The following is an 18313-nucleotide window of genomic DNA, read 5'->3' as shown; positions in this document are numbered from 1 at the left end:
GTTCTTTGGTGGAAGGCCAAAATCACTTTGTTGTTGTTTTTTTTAAATATGCAATTACCTGACTGTGTTCATGCTACTTTTAATGCTTTTCCACGTTCCCAAAGCCAGCAGCTTACATGCTGTATTGACCTTATTTTATATTGAATTAAAAAAAAAAATACAAACACCAAAGAAATAAGAGCAGCACATTAATGGTAGCTTCTGTGTTGAGCAGCAGATGGTCTGAAGATGATCATCTTCAGGGAGATGGTCATAAAGGATTAGATGGTGATCACGAAGGCGAGTGTATGACCTATTCGTTACTATACGCATGTCACACAGTTGTTTGATTAGATGCATCAGCACAGCTAAATACCAGATTATATTAAATCCCATCTCCTGTAAACATATTTTGATGTGTATATATAGCGCTTTGAGTGTCTAGAAAAGCGCTATATAAATGTAATCTATTATCATTATTATATATAGCCAATATAAATTTCAGTTTGGGATAGGCAGCCAATGAAAAGAAAGATGGCTTAAAGGGGGAAGAAAGGGAGCCAAAATGGTTAGTTTCTGACAGTAGATGAACTGATTGGTCTCACACAGGCCTGGTATAAGATCAAAGCAAAAATTATAAGCAGCTCAAGCAAAACTTGAGTGTGATTGGCCCTCTTCAAAATCCGTTTTCTTGTCCCAGAAATAGAAAACTTAAAGTGGTTGTCTTTTTATATTATAGTTAATTAAAACAATTGACAAAACCCCCAACTCATTTTAATATGATTAATAGTTGCAACCCTAAATATGTTTAGCTTTGTTACTCTCTCATGTAATTGCCTTTCTGTGCTTGTTTCTGTTGTCAGGCATGGTTTTAACTTCCTGTTTATTAGAGTGTGACTGATGGGTGATTATCTAGATCAAACTTTTAAATATTCTTGTCACAGATCTTCTTAGAATGATGAGAAAAATATATTTTTGCCCTTAAACACATTTCTTTTGTTGTTCAGTTTTGTATACGTTAAGATGGCGGTTTTCTTTGAACACTTGTCTGCATCCATTATTGATGCAACCCTGCTGGTGATGAAGTCAGGCTCACCTGTGTGCGTGTGCGTGCACACCTTATCAATGCGGTGCAGCGGCGACTTTCATTGTTAACCTTTTGACAGTAGTGAATTATTTGCAGAGCGCTGTGATCATAATCTCCACCTAACTGTGCGCGAGTAATCTGAGTTCAGCCGTTTATCAACAGGGATGTTTTGCTTTTTAAGATCCACCCCATCCCACTCTTTTTTTTTTTTTTTTTTAATAAAGAGTGACACAGGCTCATACGCACAAACCACTTATTGACACGTGTGAATGCCAATTTTACTTCAATTGATTTGATTTGCTGGAGAGCTCTGGGGGAGTTTGTTATGGTATGTCACGACCCCGCTGTGACATTTCAAGGAGTCAGCTGTGCTTTGGGCAGATAGTGTGACCAGTGGCTGCAGATGGAAATTACAGACGGATAAATTGGTGCACTATTTCAATCTTCCCATTTTCTGTCAAAAGGCCACACTTCCTAGTAATGCTGGTTCATTCCCTCATTATGAGGGTAGAGTTAAGAAAAGACTGGACTGAGAGCAAGAGGCATGTGTTAATCCTGCAGCCGTCGTGTGAGAGAGTCCGCTATTTAATCACTTGTTTAAGGGACGCACTGAAACCTGCGATTAGATTTTTGAGGCGGGGCAGGGGGGGCTCTCCCCACCAGAGAGAAGGTTTTCTGTAATAGTGAGTGTGGCATTTAATCAGAGGGTATTACAGTGACAGAGAGACCGGGAGTGAAAGTTAGAAATTTAATCAGTGAGAGAGTGTTAAGTTTACAATTGAAAAGGACGACCAGGAGAGAGAGGGGCAGCCAGTGGAAACGTGTATAGGAAATCAATAAGCAGCAAATGACCATTCTGACAGTAAGTCTGCTTTACTGCCAGTGAGGCTGTTTGATAGTGGGTCTGTGTGTGTGTTTATTTGAGTGGGAATTTATCTGACCATAAACTGATCATGACCATCCAGCCAAATGGTCCAACTATGCATTTGTTTGTGTATAAACAAAAGGGAAGTTGCAGTTTTTGCCCAGGAAAAGTCATCAGCAGAGTGAACATGTATGTGCAATATTAAGTTACAATTTTAATTTTTTTAGAGCAGCTGCCAATGGCTGAGCAAGTAGACCTATTATAACGGATAATTAAAACTGGTTGTTAGCAGATCAAATTAAGTCTAATGATTTAGTTCATTGGTTATTTTAGGAAAATGTATTTTACCCTAGATATAATGTGATTTTCTACAGTAATGAATGCAACAAGCCTGACTGATACAAGATTTTTTTTTTTTATGTTTGGCACGTAATAATAAGCCTGTCACATTTACTTCACAATCACCTGATCATAATAATTTCAGCTGACTAATTGTACCTCTTTAAACACAGCTGGATGAAATGACATCACTATTTTCATGTTGTTTTTCACCAGTTTTGCCCTCTTCTATTAATGGCACTTCAAGGTGATCAAGTTAAACTATTGCGCCGGCTGCACTGCAATAAGCAGCTGTTGAGAATTAACAGCATGGATTTAGCTGTTAAGCCAAAACATCACCAGTGGGAGCATGTTGGTTTTAAGCCAAATAGAAAGAAGGAGCACAATAACTTGTTCTTTGTAAAATTTGCAGAAATAGGCGGCTGACTTGGTAACATAGACTGTGTAGAGTAGATGTTTATGGCATAAATTCACCTGCTTCCAACTTTCTGGGTTGAAGGTCGAACAACACTTGTAGTTTGAAGAACAACTTTATTACTTTACCAATGTGTTTGACCTGTAGCCTTCATCAGGGTACACATAAAATGAACAAAAGACAGTTAGGCCATCAACTGTTTGTACCATCAAGTAAACATTATACAGTTGAAACAGTTTTTTATTGGTTTCTGATAGAAGTGTAGATCCTTGTTCCCCTTTACAGATCACAAATAGAAATGCTGTGAACTGTATTCCTTTAACAAGATATTTGTTGCTCTTCCTGTTAAAAGGGAGTTTTTTCCTTCCCATTATTGCCAAGTGTTTACTCCAATGTGATTGTTGGGCTTTTTTCTTTGGAAAATTTGTAGGCTCTTTCCTTGCTATACAGAGGACCTTGAGGCAACTGTTGTAAAATAAAACGGTATTGAATTGAGTTTTATAATCCAGAGAAGATTTAAAACCAGACAAAACATGTTTTCAAGTGGCAACATGTTGCAGCAACTCCATTTGTCTATTATGATTTTCATTTTTTTAAGGCCTTATTTTATTTATTTATTTATTTAAATCAAGTATATATTATAATTTTTCAGAAAAATAGGTTATATTCATTAATAGACACTTTCAGCGTTGGTACGATAAACAATGAAGCACACTGAATGTGCTTCAAAGCAGGCTATATTCCAGATAAAAGTCTGAAAGGTACAAAATCACCACCTAATGACCAATCAGTTGTCTGGAAAATAATAGGCTATTTCCTGGATGATCTCTGGGACCTTTTGACCGTGGACGTTTTTGTGTCTCACTAAAGAGCATTAATATAGTTTTGCTTTTTTTCTTACTATTGGCTGTAAGCAATTTTAAAATGGTTTCATATTACTGTAACCTTGTATACAGTGTTATGACATGATCATAACTGTCACATTCTCCGGCGTATTAAAGATAGACCCAGTGAAACTGGTAAACTTACATAGCTGGCATAGCACTTTAAGTCTTGTTGACTAAAGCTTTTAGAGTGCACACATTCAGACAGAGCTTTGTAGTACTACACTTACTGTACAGTGCTTTTTCTATCAATCACACTGCTGTTTAGGTAATAGCAGCTTTGCTGCCTTCAGCAATCACTTCACACTTGTTTTAATGTTATAGGTAAAATATTCCGCTGTGCTGCCGGTTGGCCTCTCCATGTTTGTGATTGGTCACACGCTGCCAACACCGCCTCGTTCATGTGTAGCTAGATTGGGAAACCCTGGGTTCAGTTATCCAGTTGATAACCGCCTTTGTGTGACTGCTTAGCCTGGCATCGGGGTAAGTGAAGCCAGATTACAGAAAGAGATCCTGGGTATGTTGAACTTGCTTCATCTGTGATTTGATGGAGGTTGAAGGAATAAACGTCTGTTTGGGTGTACAGGGAATTGGGGGAGGGTGACTATGGGTTAAAGCGCTTTTGGATTAGTAGCTCAGCTATTGTACTGCAAATACCCCCACCCCCACTGTGCTTTCTTCTGTCTCCCTCCTTTCTTGTGTGGCATTGAACTTGTGTGGGGTACACACTAGACTAAAGCTGTGTATTTGTGCATGTGCGTTAGTGAGGTGAGGGCAGCAGCACCACTGTCATCATGACTGAAGTGCACGTATATATTTACTGTAAATGCATACGTGTCCATGTGTTTACACAATAACTGTGGAATCAGAAACTAGAAAGCAACATGTATCCAAATTGTCATGCTTTGACACACACACACACACACACACACACACACACACACACACACACACACACACACACACACACACACACACAGACACACATAGACAAACAGATACAGTAGCACTTTGCATAAATTTGCATGTTCCATGTTGTCCTGCCTGAGGCGTTGAAGAGATGGACTGCCATGTACGGTATTATGTCTTTGCAAATATGCCACTGGAGAGTGTGCTTCCTGGCTTAGTCATATCTGCTTTTCTCAAGGGATTTAGTTTCAATGTTTTTCACTTTATTTTATGCATACACCTCAGGAGATATGCCAACTGGGGGAAAACTTGCAGTGAGTCATCTGCTTAAAACAGTTAGTACTCATTATTCTCAGTTGTTTTGTTTGTAGGGCATTAAATGTGTACCTGAATGTGTTTATTATTAGACACTTTAAAATCAATAATAACAAAAATCTGAGTAAAGCTTTTAATTTTACTGTCTTTCTTTTTTTAACCTGTTTTCAGAAGCTCACTCCTTCTAGCCTCCATTTTTCCACCCCTTCACTTTATTTTACTTGCATTTTCAGAGCTGCAGTTATTGCAAGAAGACTGATTTCACTTATTTAGTGACATAAGAGACACACGGCACTCAAAGCTTGGATAGGAAAACTATAGGAGGACTCTGCAATGGCACAGATGGCAATAGAAGTATAACTTCAGGAGAAAGGGGTTTTGGGGCAAAGTCAGCCAAGTTTTGATGTGGGTTTTATCACGTTTGACTGATAACTCGCGCATTTATTTCTCAGTGACCACTGAAATTAAAGTTAATTCAGATGATGCATCAATAAACATGCCTCCTGGCATTTTAAGATTGCTGCTAACTTGCAAGACTTGCTTCTAGAAGGACTTTGGAGAAATCTATTCTCACAGCAGGGACCTGAGAGAGTTTGTTGATCCACTGTGCATCAAATAACACATGATGGATTCTAACAAATCTGTCATGAAAGCCTCTTCAGAGCTGGGTTTCTTCTTATTTTGTGGTATTGCACAAAAATCCTTCAATAGTGCCTTTCTCCCCTCTCTCTCTCTCTCTTTCTGTTGCTCTGTCCAGATGACAAAGAGAAAGCCAAGATCAACTCAGAGGAGCTGCAAATCAAAAAAGTGAAGAAGAAAAAGAAGAAGAAACACAAAGAAGGGGAGAAGCACAAGCATGTGAAGATGTACCACCGGTCCTGCCAAACCATCTGTGCTGGCCTGCTTCTCCTCCCTCCCTCCTCCACGTCCCCCACCTCGTCTTCCTCCCCCTCTGAAATAAAACACGACTCCTCCCTATCTTTATTTAAGTCCCCTCTACCTGTTTATCCTCCACCTAACAACAAAAGCTCCCATCTCCCGCCCTCCTCTCCTTCGAAATCTCACCTGAACTCTCTTCACAACTCACTTAACTCTCCGTTGTCGTCCACCACGTCACCTCTTTCCTCCCCAATCAAACACCAACCGCAATGCTCGTATCCCGGTATGGCGGATCTGGAGTTTGCCTCGTACATTCACATAGAAAACCAGCCTAACGGAGGCGCCTTAGTGGCTCACGCCTACACGTCGCAGCTCTCCTCTCTCTCAGTGGACCAGAGGGAAAGGTTTGCTCAGGAGTTTGTCACGTTGGTGTTCAGTGAGGACGCGTCCCAGGTGCAGCATGTGTATTGATCAGATTGATCTTTGAATGTTGAGTTCAGTGCAGTGTTGTTTGCAGCTGCAGTGTAGCACCTGCTGCTGACTATGTTTCATTAAAAACACTGTTTTTCTTTACCCTTTAAGTTATGTAGACGGGGGATGCACTGATCTGCTATTCAGATGGGTTAGGCAGGATTCAGTCAGATATTTTCATAATGTGAATGAAAAGTGAGAGCTTGAAGCTTGACCTTTTTGTGTGTTTACAGCTTTTCTCTTCTTTGATTGCAAAAGTTTTTTTACTTGACTACAAACTGAACTTTGTCAAGGGATTTCACATGACAGAAAAGCTGTTATTTCACTAATAAATAGCAGTTCAGTTAATATATAGTCTTGGATTTATTAATTTATGTATTTATTTTTTCGTGAGTTTGTAGTTTAGACTTGTTGCCTAAAACCGTCACAGATGCTCAGAGACCAGTCAGTTATCTCCTGACAGCCACTGGTTGCTAGGGAAAAATCTGTTATCCTTGATACCACTTTTCAGTCATTTAGTGGTTGTTATAGGGGGTTGCCAACTACTCCCATATCTTTAACCATAAAAGAATAAATTGCAATCTTTTCCTATAGTGACGACTCAACATTATTAATTTCATAATGGTATCAGATCAGTACTGTGGGTATTTGTAGCATATCTGTGATCAAATGAATTGGATTGGTGCATCCCTCATTTATACTTAAACTCTTAGACTAGTAATTTAAAATCCTTTTCCTAAACCATCATCTTGATCTAAATTAAAACTGCTGACTGTTTTGCAGGCTGCTCGTTATGTCATGGGAATCGTCCACGGAGAAGCCAAGTACCTGCCGGACTTTTTGGACTACTTCTCAACCAAGTTTCCGTCGGCTCCGGTGAAAATGGAAATAATTGGAAAGAAAGACATAGAAACCACGACTATGGCTAATTTCTACTCTCAGGTCAGTCGAACACAGGCACATAAAGGGGAAGAGTGGTGTCATAGATGTGGTGCTGTATGTGTGCTGTGGCTTGGATATTATTGGAACTGATACAGACAGTTCTGCAACCATGCTGACTAGTTGCTTTTCTGATTTACACCGTTTTTGCTGCTGCTTGTGCAGTTTTGAAGCAGTTTCCCCAGAGAGCAAAAAACAAATGTCAAGCTTTCAAACATGAAAAATAAAAGCTCAAAAGCATCAAATGGAAAAGGCCACATGCTTCCATGTTACTGTCTGTCGTTTGCATCAGTCTGGGTGTTACAACCGTCTATGAAGACAGGAAATAAGGGATATGTAGTATACACTTAGAAGGTTGTGTGATGCAGGGTAAATTGAGGATGCAATGTGAAGGCCAGGATAGATGATGTCATGCTAGGACTGTCCATGCAACAGTTGCAAGAAGAGGTGGAGGCCTTTTGTCATGTTGTATATGCAAATGTATAAACATGCACACACTTTTGTTTCTGGCTTAAATGCATTATGTTGCTTTCTGTGGTGCGATGCATGAAAAACAGTTGTTTTTAACAAATGGCGTTTGACCTGAGAAGCTACAGCTCTGTGTTTCCTCTACACTTCAGTGCTTTGCTTTTCTTAATCGGAGTTAATCTTGAAGTGACTTTTGTATAAATATTGTTTTCCTCAAGGTTTGCATAAAACATTTTCTTAGCAGTAATAGCAATTTTTCTGTCACTGTAGAAGTAAATACAAGGGCTGTTTATGAAGGCTCAACCTTTTTTGTTTCACGAGTGCGAGTAAAATTCAATAAGAATTGTAGGAATTATTTTTAGTATAATGTCTTTAACAGATATACGGTAGTGTGTGAAGTTTTACACTTAAAAGTTAAGCGAGATGGCTTTCAGAAGTAATGCCGTGTGCAGTTCAGTCTGAATTATTCATTAGTTCACTTTATACCAACTTCAGGAAACTGAAATGGACCAAGTTGGTGTTACAGTCCTCAAATGCAGCAGTTTTTTGTTGTTGTTGTTGTTGTTGGGTTTTTTTATACAGGTACCTCTATTGATCTAAAGATTTGAAGACAGGAATTAGAGAAGTTATGATACCAGAAATTTCTGAACCAACTTAGACTCTGAAAACTGAAAAAAAAGGAAATTATTAAATTATTTTTGGAAAAAAAACAAAACAAAAAAACCCCTGAAGAAAAACAAAACAAAACACAGATCCAAAGCATTTTACTGTTATATCACATCCACAGCAGGGAAAAAAGAACATATTCTTTTTTGTCTCTTGATTTTTTTTCTTTGCTGTAAAAAGGCTGATGGGGTATTGTTGTCACCCTGCTAGGGCACCTAAGTTCAGTTAGTAAGGGTGTCAACTAAAATCTCGGGAGATCAAAACTTAGAGATTTATAATCTTGTGAATACAATAATTCAAGAAGGAAATCACCTGGGATTTTTAAATTGAAAACTGAAATGAAAACTTGACTGTGATAACTCAAGAACAAGCTAATGGAAGATTTTGAAAGTGATACCATCGGTGTGTCTACTAGGTTGACAGATAGCACTTGTGGTGTGCAGTATGTTCAGGCCTTTGGGTGTTGCTGAGCTGACCGGTGCAGTGGTTTTTTTTTTTTTTTTTAAGAGTGCACCATATTGTTGATTTGGCAGCTGCTCAAGTTTGGGGTTTTTTTCCCCCCGCAACTCAATTATTGGCTCCTTCTGACATGAATGCAAGTTCAACACTTGGAATCAGCTCCAGAGCTTTTATGCATTCAGCTTATGATAACAAGGGAACAGGAACTGGCCCTGCTTTGCCATGAAGCTTCTCTTGAAAATGGGATACTGTGTTTAAAAATGAATGTAATTCCTTAAGCTGTTAATGTGAACATTTTTGTTAAACCCCTTTAATTAAAGCTGAAAGTCTGCACTTTAATCACAGTACACCTTAATTTTTAAATAAAATATTAAGGTTGAGATGTATAAAATGGACATTTAACACTGAGTGGGCGCTGCTTTGAAAAGAATGGAACAACACTTCTCTCTTATTCAGCTTTAAATGGGGAATTATCAGACTGTCAGAGACCTGTGGTGCATGAAGCTTTTATCAGTCAGGCAGCACAGTTATAGATGCATAGTTCTCTATTAACATCCACTACCCCTCTGCACTAAAAACCTTCCTAGTGGAAACCCAGCTGTACGCATCAACTGCGCAGAGTTCCTCTTTTCTTTTCCCCTCAGATGAATATTAAATTTATTTACATTCCACTGATTTTTCCTAACTCCTTATCCACCTTGGTGTCATGGGTCGGGGGACTGGAGCCTCTCCCAGATGTCACTGGGAAAAACACACAGACACATCCAAACCTGCTGCCAGTTTAGAATCACCAGATATTAACCTATCGTGCATGTCTTTACTGTGAAAGGGAGCTGGAGTACCTGGAAAACACGTGACTCCACACAGAAAGGCCATTGCGTGCCAGGTGGACTGAACCCAGAGCCTTCTTGCGACCAGGATGACGATGCTAACCATTTCACCCATTTAGAATATGGCCTACTAAGGCAACAAGTAGCTCCCAGCTCTTTTTTTATCAACAATCCCTAATGCTAGCCTAAAGATGAACGCGTCAGCGTTTGTGGATCTTGGGTGATTAGCTTTGCTAGAGCAGTTGGCAGCTGTCACAATTTGCAAAGATAACTTTTCAGGCTCAGAATTAACATTCTGAAGACATTTTCAATGCAGAGTTGACAAGTGAAATTCATTCATCTTGAGTTTAGTGTAAAGAGTAAGTTGACTGGATTTGAGGTGCTTAGAAAAGCTTGAAGTATTGCATCTGTTTTTAAAAAATGCTGGCTTTAATTGTCTTTAAGTATTATGCCACTACACTTGCTGCTATTATTCCACATATTGTTTCCCAGTACCTTTAAAAAAAAAAAACTATTTAAAAAAAACAAAAAACTGCCAAGTTATCGGATATTTGTCGTCAACTTGTTCCAGTTCTCCCTGGTGGTAAATATAGAAAGTAAGGGAAGAAGGTGATGTGATGATGGGGAGGGAAACGTAATGATTAAATGAAAAGACTGGATGGCTGCTGTGAACATGAAAAAGTTGTATTGTTGTGGCTTTAACCATCTGGTCGAGTCATCTGCTTCCATCTGTTCAGAATTAAAACGGCTTTTGGCATTAAACTGATGTCTGATTTCGCAGACTTAATGACAACATTATCAACGACATCAGCGTTGTGTGCAGCACACGTTTGGACGTGGCTGTTACTCTGACGCTTCTTAATCTTGAGATATCAACGTTCAAAGCAAGTGGACATACTTGTTAGAGAGGGAAGAGACTATTAAAAGCATATAACACAAGAGGCTGCATGAAGCATAGTCTAAAATAGATGAGAAAGAGAGGATTTTATATAAGAAATGTGACAGAAATGGCAGCGAAGGGATGAGAGGGAAGAAGTCGAGTTAAAGACTCTGAGAAATGACTGCTGTCAGCCAGGTGGTGGCTTCACGGTAAAGCAGGTTGGAGACTCACCTCCATCAACAAAAAGGTGCTTTTCTTCTCAAACCTCCTGACCACTTTTCGACCCACAACACTTTTGAGGACAGCGGGAAAAACTAGAACTGTTTATGTAGGTGTGTTGCTGGGATGGATTGTCTCCTCTGGGCACAGTGACAAAGCTAGACCTTTTCATTTCAAGTTGTCCCATGTCTATAGTTCACTAATGAAAAGCTTTATGTTGCCTCAAACCTCCTGAGTGGCTTTGTACTGAGATACCGCCTGCTCTTTTTCAATGTGAGTACAGCCAGGATTGGTTACCATACTCTTGTAAAGAGTGTGTGTGGTGTACTACAGGGGGTAGATCAGTTTGTGCGTTCTAATGCTCTCCTTCTGGCTGTTTTCTTCTTTTGTGTGGAATATTCATAATGTTTTCTCCCTGTATTTCCTTCTGTTTTTGGACAGTTTTGCCTCCACAGGAACACCTTGATCTCAGCATGACTGTGAATCAATTAAATCCAGTTGAAATGAAAGCATGAAACATCCTTAATGTGTAATTTTTGTCTAAATTTCCCTGCAAACCTGTGTCCCGTGCTGTCCCTTTAAGAGTAATGTTCCTTGCAGGGCTAACGTCATTGTCCACTGGTCTTGTTAATTTTTTTCCCCCTCCCTCCAAGCTCTCGGCAGTGACCTTGGGAAGTACACTTACAGTCCACACACACACACACACACACACACACACACACACACACACACACACACACACACACACACAGACAGATGTGAGCATGCATACTGATAGTAAATACACAGGAACAAGTACACACACACACACACACACACACACACACACACACACACACACACACACACACACACACACACACACACACACACACACACACACATATATATATATATATATATATACAGAGATTAATGTTGTATCATCCCCATTTCTCTCCCTCCCGCTGTGTTAGTCTGTCTCTCTTTTATCTCTCTCCTCCATGTTTCTGTTATCGAGCCATAAATGACTGGACCGCTGCTTTTTGTTTGGTGTGTGCAGAAAGGAGAGCAAAGCAAATTGCCGCCGCTTGCAATCTTTTCTTCTTTGTTTGTGCTCAAATTTATCTCCCACAGTATGAGACACAATCACCCATACACTTCTCCACGAAGTTACTTGCGTACCTATAGCAATTGATAATGAATAGCGTGTAAGAGAGGATGTTTGTTATGCTCACAATGTGACCGCAGGCACCGAAGTTGCTTTGCTGCTGCTCAGGCTGCGTGCCTGTATTTTGTATTCAGCACCTGTCTAAAGCCATTTTCAGTACCGGTAAGAATTATGGAAGATTACAGCTCTCCATTTTCTCAGGGCAAGTACAGTCCAACAGTCAATACGTGGTGTGCTAGGACGCTGAGGTAATTTGGTCTTTCTCCTTTTAGTCACTGAGAGCAATGATGTCGGTACGTCGTCAAAAGATTAAAACGAGGCGAAACAGCACAATGCAGCTTTTTAATATTTTATTAATCTGTGCTCATAATGTGCTTGTGTTAATGCTTTATCACTGCAGAAAAACATTCACAGCAATGCCTCATATGTAAATGAAGTAAAAGCCAGCAGGTTTATGGGTCAGAGTGGGGGGAAAAAGAAGCCCAGTACTTTATAAATGTGTAAAATCATTGACTAGAATAGAAATATCCTTTATTGTCCTTCATTAGGGAAATTCAGCATCAAAGTGACAGGCAGATGGAGCTTGCAGATTCACACAAAAGTAAAGAACATATAAAATAAGAGACTGTACAGTAAGTAAGTAAGGGCAGCTTACAACTTAATGCAAACAAATACTGTATAGTTCAAAGCAAATACTGGTCAAGAGCTCAGAAATTCCGATTATACAGAGGAAGATGTTGCAACAGTTTGAAAAGATGAGACTTTGTGGTGGGGGGGTCAAAAATCCTATATCAGTGCTGAGGGTTTGTCTGAGTGGCGAGCCCAGTCTTTCAGGACAATACTACCATTTAGCTGGCTCTCTAAGACGTATTCCCCAACCCGCTGGTGAGTAGTTGCAGGAGGCTGCTGGTAGTCTCTGTTCTACCGCTATTACTCACCAGGTACTCTCCGAGCTGTAGTAAAACTGAAAAGTATGACACAAACCAGAAACTGTTTGTCTTCAAAGTAAACATTGCTCCTTTTGATATGTGCTGGGAGTAGAGTCAAGGCACAACTTTTAGTTGTTTCTGGTTTATGTCACACTTTTTGAAGTTTTACTACCACTCTGCCAGTAGCTCCCAACTAGTTGGGTAATGCACATTTTTCCCATGTGACTCTCTGGACCTGCCTGGGACCCAATATTGCATAGAGGAGGTTAACAGCAGTTTGTAGGTATTTCACATTGACTACACCATCAGCTTTTTACTATATTTCAATAGCTTCTTGACTTAGCCACAGACTTCAGTAAAATGAGTCATCGTAACTGAAAAGACAGGATGACAGTGCGTTTTCTTCTCTCTATTTGCTGAAGTCCTCTGACCTCCACAGTAGGCGAAATTGAGACTGGCGTGAATAAATTAGGTGACAATTTAGTATGAAAAGTTGTGACAAATTTGCTAAACCTGCAATAAATAGGTGAAGCACGATAAGAACTGCTGTGAGTGAGAAGGATGGTAAACAAACGAGCTGAGATCATTTAGTCTCGTAAAAAACACCACAAACAAATTTTTTTGTTTGTTATTTTTGCCTATAATTTTGAGTCCAGCTGCTGTGCTTAGACTAACATAGATATTTCTCTAGGTGCTTTCTTTTTGAGAGATGTTGTGCCCCTAGGCTAAGATGGTTAATTTTTCTCATATTAAAAATAACAAACAAACAAAACAAAAAACCCCTGATTATTCAAATCTCTAAATTGAGAATCCTATAGCTACATCGAATGCCGGTTATCGGCATGTGTAGCTCATCTGATTCTAGCTAAAGCCTCATCCTGTGTAGGCACCTTGCTCCAGGCTTTTGACGCTCACTGACCTGAAGGAAACGCTGCCACGCTCAGCCTCCACAGTGTACCTAGAAGTTGGCTTAGCATCAGTGTGGTGTCGCTTTAACTTACAAGAATTCATCAGCAATAACAAAGGAGGCGGAAAGGGACCATTACATTATTTTTAATTGAAGTGTGGATGTGCATTCATTCACGTCTCTCTCTTTGTAGCCGAGCCAAGTGGGAGATTGTTAAAGAGAAGCATGTCCAATTGTGTTTGAGGCACCAGTCAGCAGCCAGAAGCTTTGTTGTGACGCATGTACGGAAATAGACTAATAAACTTAGCACTCTGCAGTCTGGCTAGACATAATGATCAGCGAGAGAATTGGATGAGAGGGAGAAAAGAATTTAAGAGATATGCAGGGGTGAGGGAGAGGTTGGACAGATTAGTGAGATGATGGTATGACATGAACTCAGCAGGAGAAGGTCAAAGATGAGTTGATGAAGGAAAGAGAAGCTTGTTACAGAATTAACAAGTGAGGGAACCAGAGGCGGAAAGGAGAGCAGGAAGGAGAGAGGATTGATCTAATAGGCTTCCCACCAGGGATGTTAGCATTATGAAGGAAGGAGGCAGAGGAGGAGATGGAGAGGCTGACGGAGATGAGAGGGGGGAAAAAAATGGGTAAGGCGAGTAAAACACCAAGTGAAGTCAGTGTTTACAAGCACGTACGCAGAGAAGAGAAAGGAATGGAGCATCTTGAACACTGTAGCTCAGAGGAAGTCTGTCAAATTTCCTGTTTCCTTCTGTTTGCCTTCACTTGAAATAGAAAAGGTGTGTGTGTGTGTGTGTGTGTCAGTACCAGTGGGTGTTAAATTTATCCGTTCATTTGAGTCACAGGTCGCGTTTCCTAATAATCCTCTTGTGATAGTGAGAGAATATTGTCTTTGCAAACAACATGGGGGTTTAGTCAGGTGTTAAGTTACGCACGTGTAAACACACGCGCACAAAAATAGAGACTCATAAGCGCAAACACTTATAATCATGTAGAAAAAAAGAACACACACACACTACAAAAATACATGCACACACTGTGGCTAAGAAACATTGTGGAAGCCAGGAATTACTTGTAAGCCCGATGGTGTTGGAATCAACACATCCCCCTCTGTGTAACTAGGTCACTGACTCAGTGAGACTATTTAAAGTTGTCTTTATATGTCTTTATGGAGTCAGTATGTCAAGCTTTTAGCCAGTGTCATCTTATGAGGATATTAAACCGTGAACAAACAGCCACGTGGCTCGGCATGACTATGGATGATACACTGATTTATTTTTGCTAGTTTAATATAGAATTAAAAGCTGTAAACATCTGTTCATCAAGTGTTTGGACCAATTTACAAGGAATTATTAAGGTAGACATGTTGTTTCCTTTACTGAGTAAAAAACATGTTCTACATACTGAAGCTGCCAGCATTCACAGTCTTCTAAGCTACTGTTGGGGATCTGGTACCTTACATATAAAAAGGCACCTGGGAGCTGCTAAACACCCTCCCCTTCAGTCCTTTTACAATTTAGTGTTTACATCTTCATTACTTCCCCTTCACTTCCCTCCTCCCATCTTTTCAAACCTTCACTCATCTCTCCTCATCAACACCCCTCCCTCCTTTTTTTTTTTCTTCGACCCTTTGGAATTACGAGGATTTCTGCATTTATTAATCCTACAATGTGCTCTGATCTTCATCTGAGTCACAGTTAGATATTTTTCTCATTTTTGTCTCGCTTGCATTTCACAGCTTGTCTTCCCAAACTTTCTCTTCCTCTTCTTTACACATTTTTCTCTCCATCTGTCTCTCTTCCCCTCATCCTTTCTCTCTTGTGTATCCTCTCTCGCTCTCTCTTGGTCTCTTTCCTCCCTCTGGTCTGCCTCTCTTCCGTTCTCTCTCCCTTTATCTCTGCCTCGTTGTCAAGTGGTGACTCACTGGAGGTGTGCAGCCAAGGATTTGGCGTGCGCACAGACACACATGCATCGCGATCAGCCAAGAGTACCGCATGCAGGCCACATGCTGCACGTACTGCGCGCACATGCACACACAAAAGGCACTGCTGAGGGCCAAGGGTATGAGAGGCGGGTTAGAGACACACAGTCACACAGGCGCGATGCTCTGTCAGCCAAGTGAAAAGCAGCAAACAGCGTTGAGTCACATCACTGGAGCAGAAACATCAAAAGAAGGCACCAACACACACACAGTGTCTATTTTGACACCCAGTAATGATGCACAGCTTCTATGCGGATCTCTGCCTCCAATTCAGATTTTCGTGTGTTTCCAAATTGGCATGAATAATATTATATTTAATATAAATAATATCATCATATAACACTTGCTGTAGGAGGGAGAAAGGGACCATTATATTATTTTGCTTCCTGTCATTTGTTTATCACTTTTAGCTGTTTATGATGTCTTTGCCAGACACTAAATGCCTAATATAGTGTCTGGCAAATGGTCTGTCTTTGAGCACATAAATCCCACCCACCTGTTCTTCACACCTTCTGTTTGCAAGGGGCAACCAATCAGGGAAAAGCTGGCTTAAAGGAAATTAAATTGTTTATTTCACGTAGTGGATGAACTAATACCCAGTTTATGATGAACAAGTAGTTTTTGGAGCTTTATGCTTTTATCAGAGTGCAGTGGAGAGCAGACTGGAAAGTAGGGAGAGAGGATGACTGGGGGAAGACACGTAGCACAGGGCCTTGGATTTGAAGCATTTAGGCTTGTGGCATATGGTCACCTGCTCCACCTGTGAGCTAAACTGGCACCCATTCATGTTTGTTTTAACTATAGACTATACAGAGTTACTCTAGTAGAGTCCAGCAGGCAACTATACTAAGCTGGAAATAACCACAATTAATTCCCTCCATAAAAATTGTTAGATGATTTTAGGTGTTAAAAAAAGGTATTAAAACAAAACAAGTGGGTGAAATGCTCTTTAGTAGGACTGGTCACCAGGTAACTGTTGTATGTTAAAAAGGAACTCAGATCCTCTAGACCAGCGGTCCCCAACCTTTTTTGCACCATGGACCGGTTTATGTCTGACAAACCTGTACCAAAAATAAAAGGACTTAATAATAGCACACGGGAAACGATGCAGGGAAACAGATTTAATAATAAAAATGATTAAAAAAAAGATAAAAACTGATAAAAAAAACCCTAAAAACCATAAATTTCACACCCGAGCCTCAACTCTCGTGCCCCAGTACCAAACGACTCATGGACCGGTACCGGTCTGTGATCCGGGGGTTGGGGAACGCTGCTCTAGCCCCTGTTACAACAGTGGGAGGTCTTTAATGAGCTTGTTGAAGGTGCTACAACTTTCCCAGATGATGATTATTGACTATTAGTTTCCATTTATCACTTTGCATGATATGTTTATTGTTAGAGTGAGAGAATGTGTTTTCTTCTGAGTTGGATTTGAGAGTGAAATGATAAACAGTGGGTGTGTATCACATTGAAAATGGTTTGTTTGAACTGCACTCCTTTGGATGAGAAATAATAAAGCTGTGATTTACAGTTTGCCAGGGAAACTTGTTTTAAAATTCGATTATCGTTATAATACCTCTGTGTCTGTGCACAACACGAAAGAGAATGTTAAATATTAGCGTTTGCATGCTTCTAGCTAAACACTGAACTGAACTCCCACTTTATGATTAATTATGCAGCAGGAATCAACCTCACTTCACCATAACACAGAGTATGTGCGTGTGTTTGTTATATTCCCGCTGCAGGTGAAGAAAACCTACAGTCATGGCACATACAGAGCTGGGGCCATGAGACAGATTAGCCTGGTGGGAGCTGTGGACGAGGAGGTCGGCAATTATTTCCCAGAATTCCTCAGCATGCTGGAAGAGTCACCTTTCCTCAAGGTGAGTCTGGGTGGGACAGCAGCGTGGCAGTAATCCTGACAAAGACAGAATGACTGAATGGAAAACGTGACAGAAGGATTCAAACAAACAGATAAGATTTGAGCTTGAACTGGATATGGAAGTGAGTCCGCAAAATGTTTGTCTCCGACCTGAACTGAATGCAGTGAAATGCCTTTTAGAAAAAAGTAGCCGACAGAAAATAATAATACTTTAGGAACTGGATTTTAATCTTCTTTGTTTTAGCCAGAAGAGAGCCATTAAAACTTTGCTGGGTCGGCCCAGATACTCATCCTTAGTATCCTCTTGAGACATCCTTATTAATCGCTCATTGCCTCATGCTCTAAAAGCATTCATTTTCATAATGTGCTACTATTTGTTCCAAGAAAACATCATCTGTTCTAGTAAAATTGTGCACGCTTAGTCAAGCTGTTGTGTGACGATGTTCAGCTGGCTGACATAGTGTCATCCCTGAACTCTAAAGTAGGATTTATTTACTCTACTTATTTACTTCCTAGTACCACATGTATGGTCTCATATTGCATTCAATAACTAGACTATTTTGACGCATTTGCACCGCTGATCATTTGGAAACACCAAACCGAGCAGATGGAGAATACTGCAAGACAAAACACCTAAGACTCTCAGCAGTGGCTGGCAAATGAGAGGCATGTCAAGCGATTGACGCAGCTCCCTGTTTTAGTCCAGGAAGTTGTTTCTGTCTGCAGGAGCAGACCACGAAACGCTGCGTTTACTCACTGCTGTCCCTTAAATGCATGAGTGACAGGCTCGTCTTCTGTTTGCTGTTCTATGTTGAGACTTCAAATCTCCTGCTCGCGCTGCGGAG

The 18313-nt window shown here is 40.3% G+C and overlaps 1 protein-coding gene across 1 annotated transcript in view; it reads left to right on the top strand.

The window, feature by feature from the left end:
* The window catches only part of LOC146615269 (uncharacterized), a 42544-nt gene that overhangs the window by 9800 nt on the left and 14431 nt on the right, over positions 1–18313 (top strand). The window contains exons 3-5 of the mRNA XM_085376799.1: positions 5551–6125; positions 6927–7085; positions 17332–17469. Coding sequence (XP_085232925.1) covers positions 5551–6125; positions 6927–7085; positions 17332–17469 — 872 coding nt within the window. The remainder of the gene's footprint in view (positions 1–5550; positions 6126–6926; positions 7086–17331; positions 17470–18313) is intronic.

The sequence above is a fragment of the Diplotaxodon limnothrissa genome, linkage group LG17, assembly GCF_057381915.1.
Source record: "Diplotaxodon limnothrissa isolate DT_005_m linkage group LG17, D_limnothrissa_male_GT1.1, whole genome shotgun sequence".
NCBI lineage: Eukaryota > Metazoa > Chordata > Actinopteri > Cichliformes > Cichlidae > Diplotaxodon > Diplotaxodon limnothrissa.
Note: the sequence above shows the minus strand (reverse complement) of the source record. Positions and strands in the feature narration are given on the sequence as shown.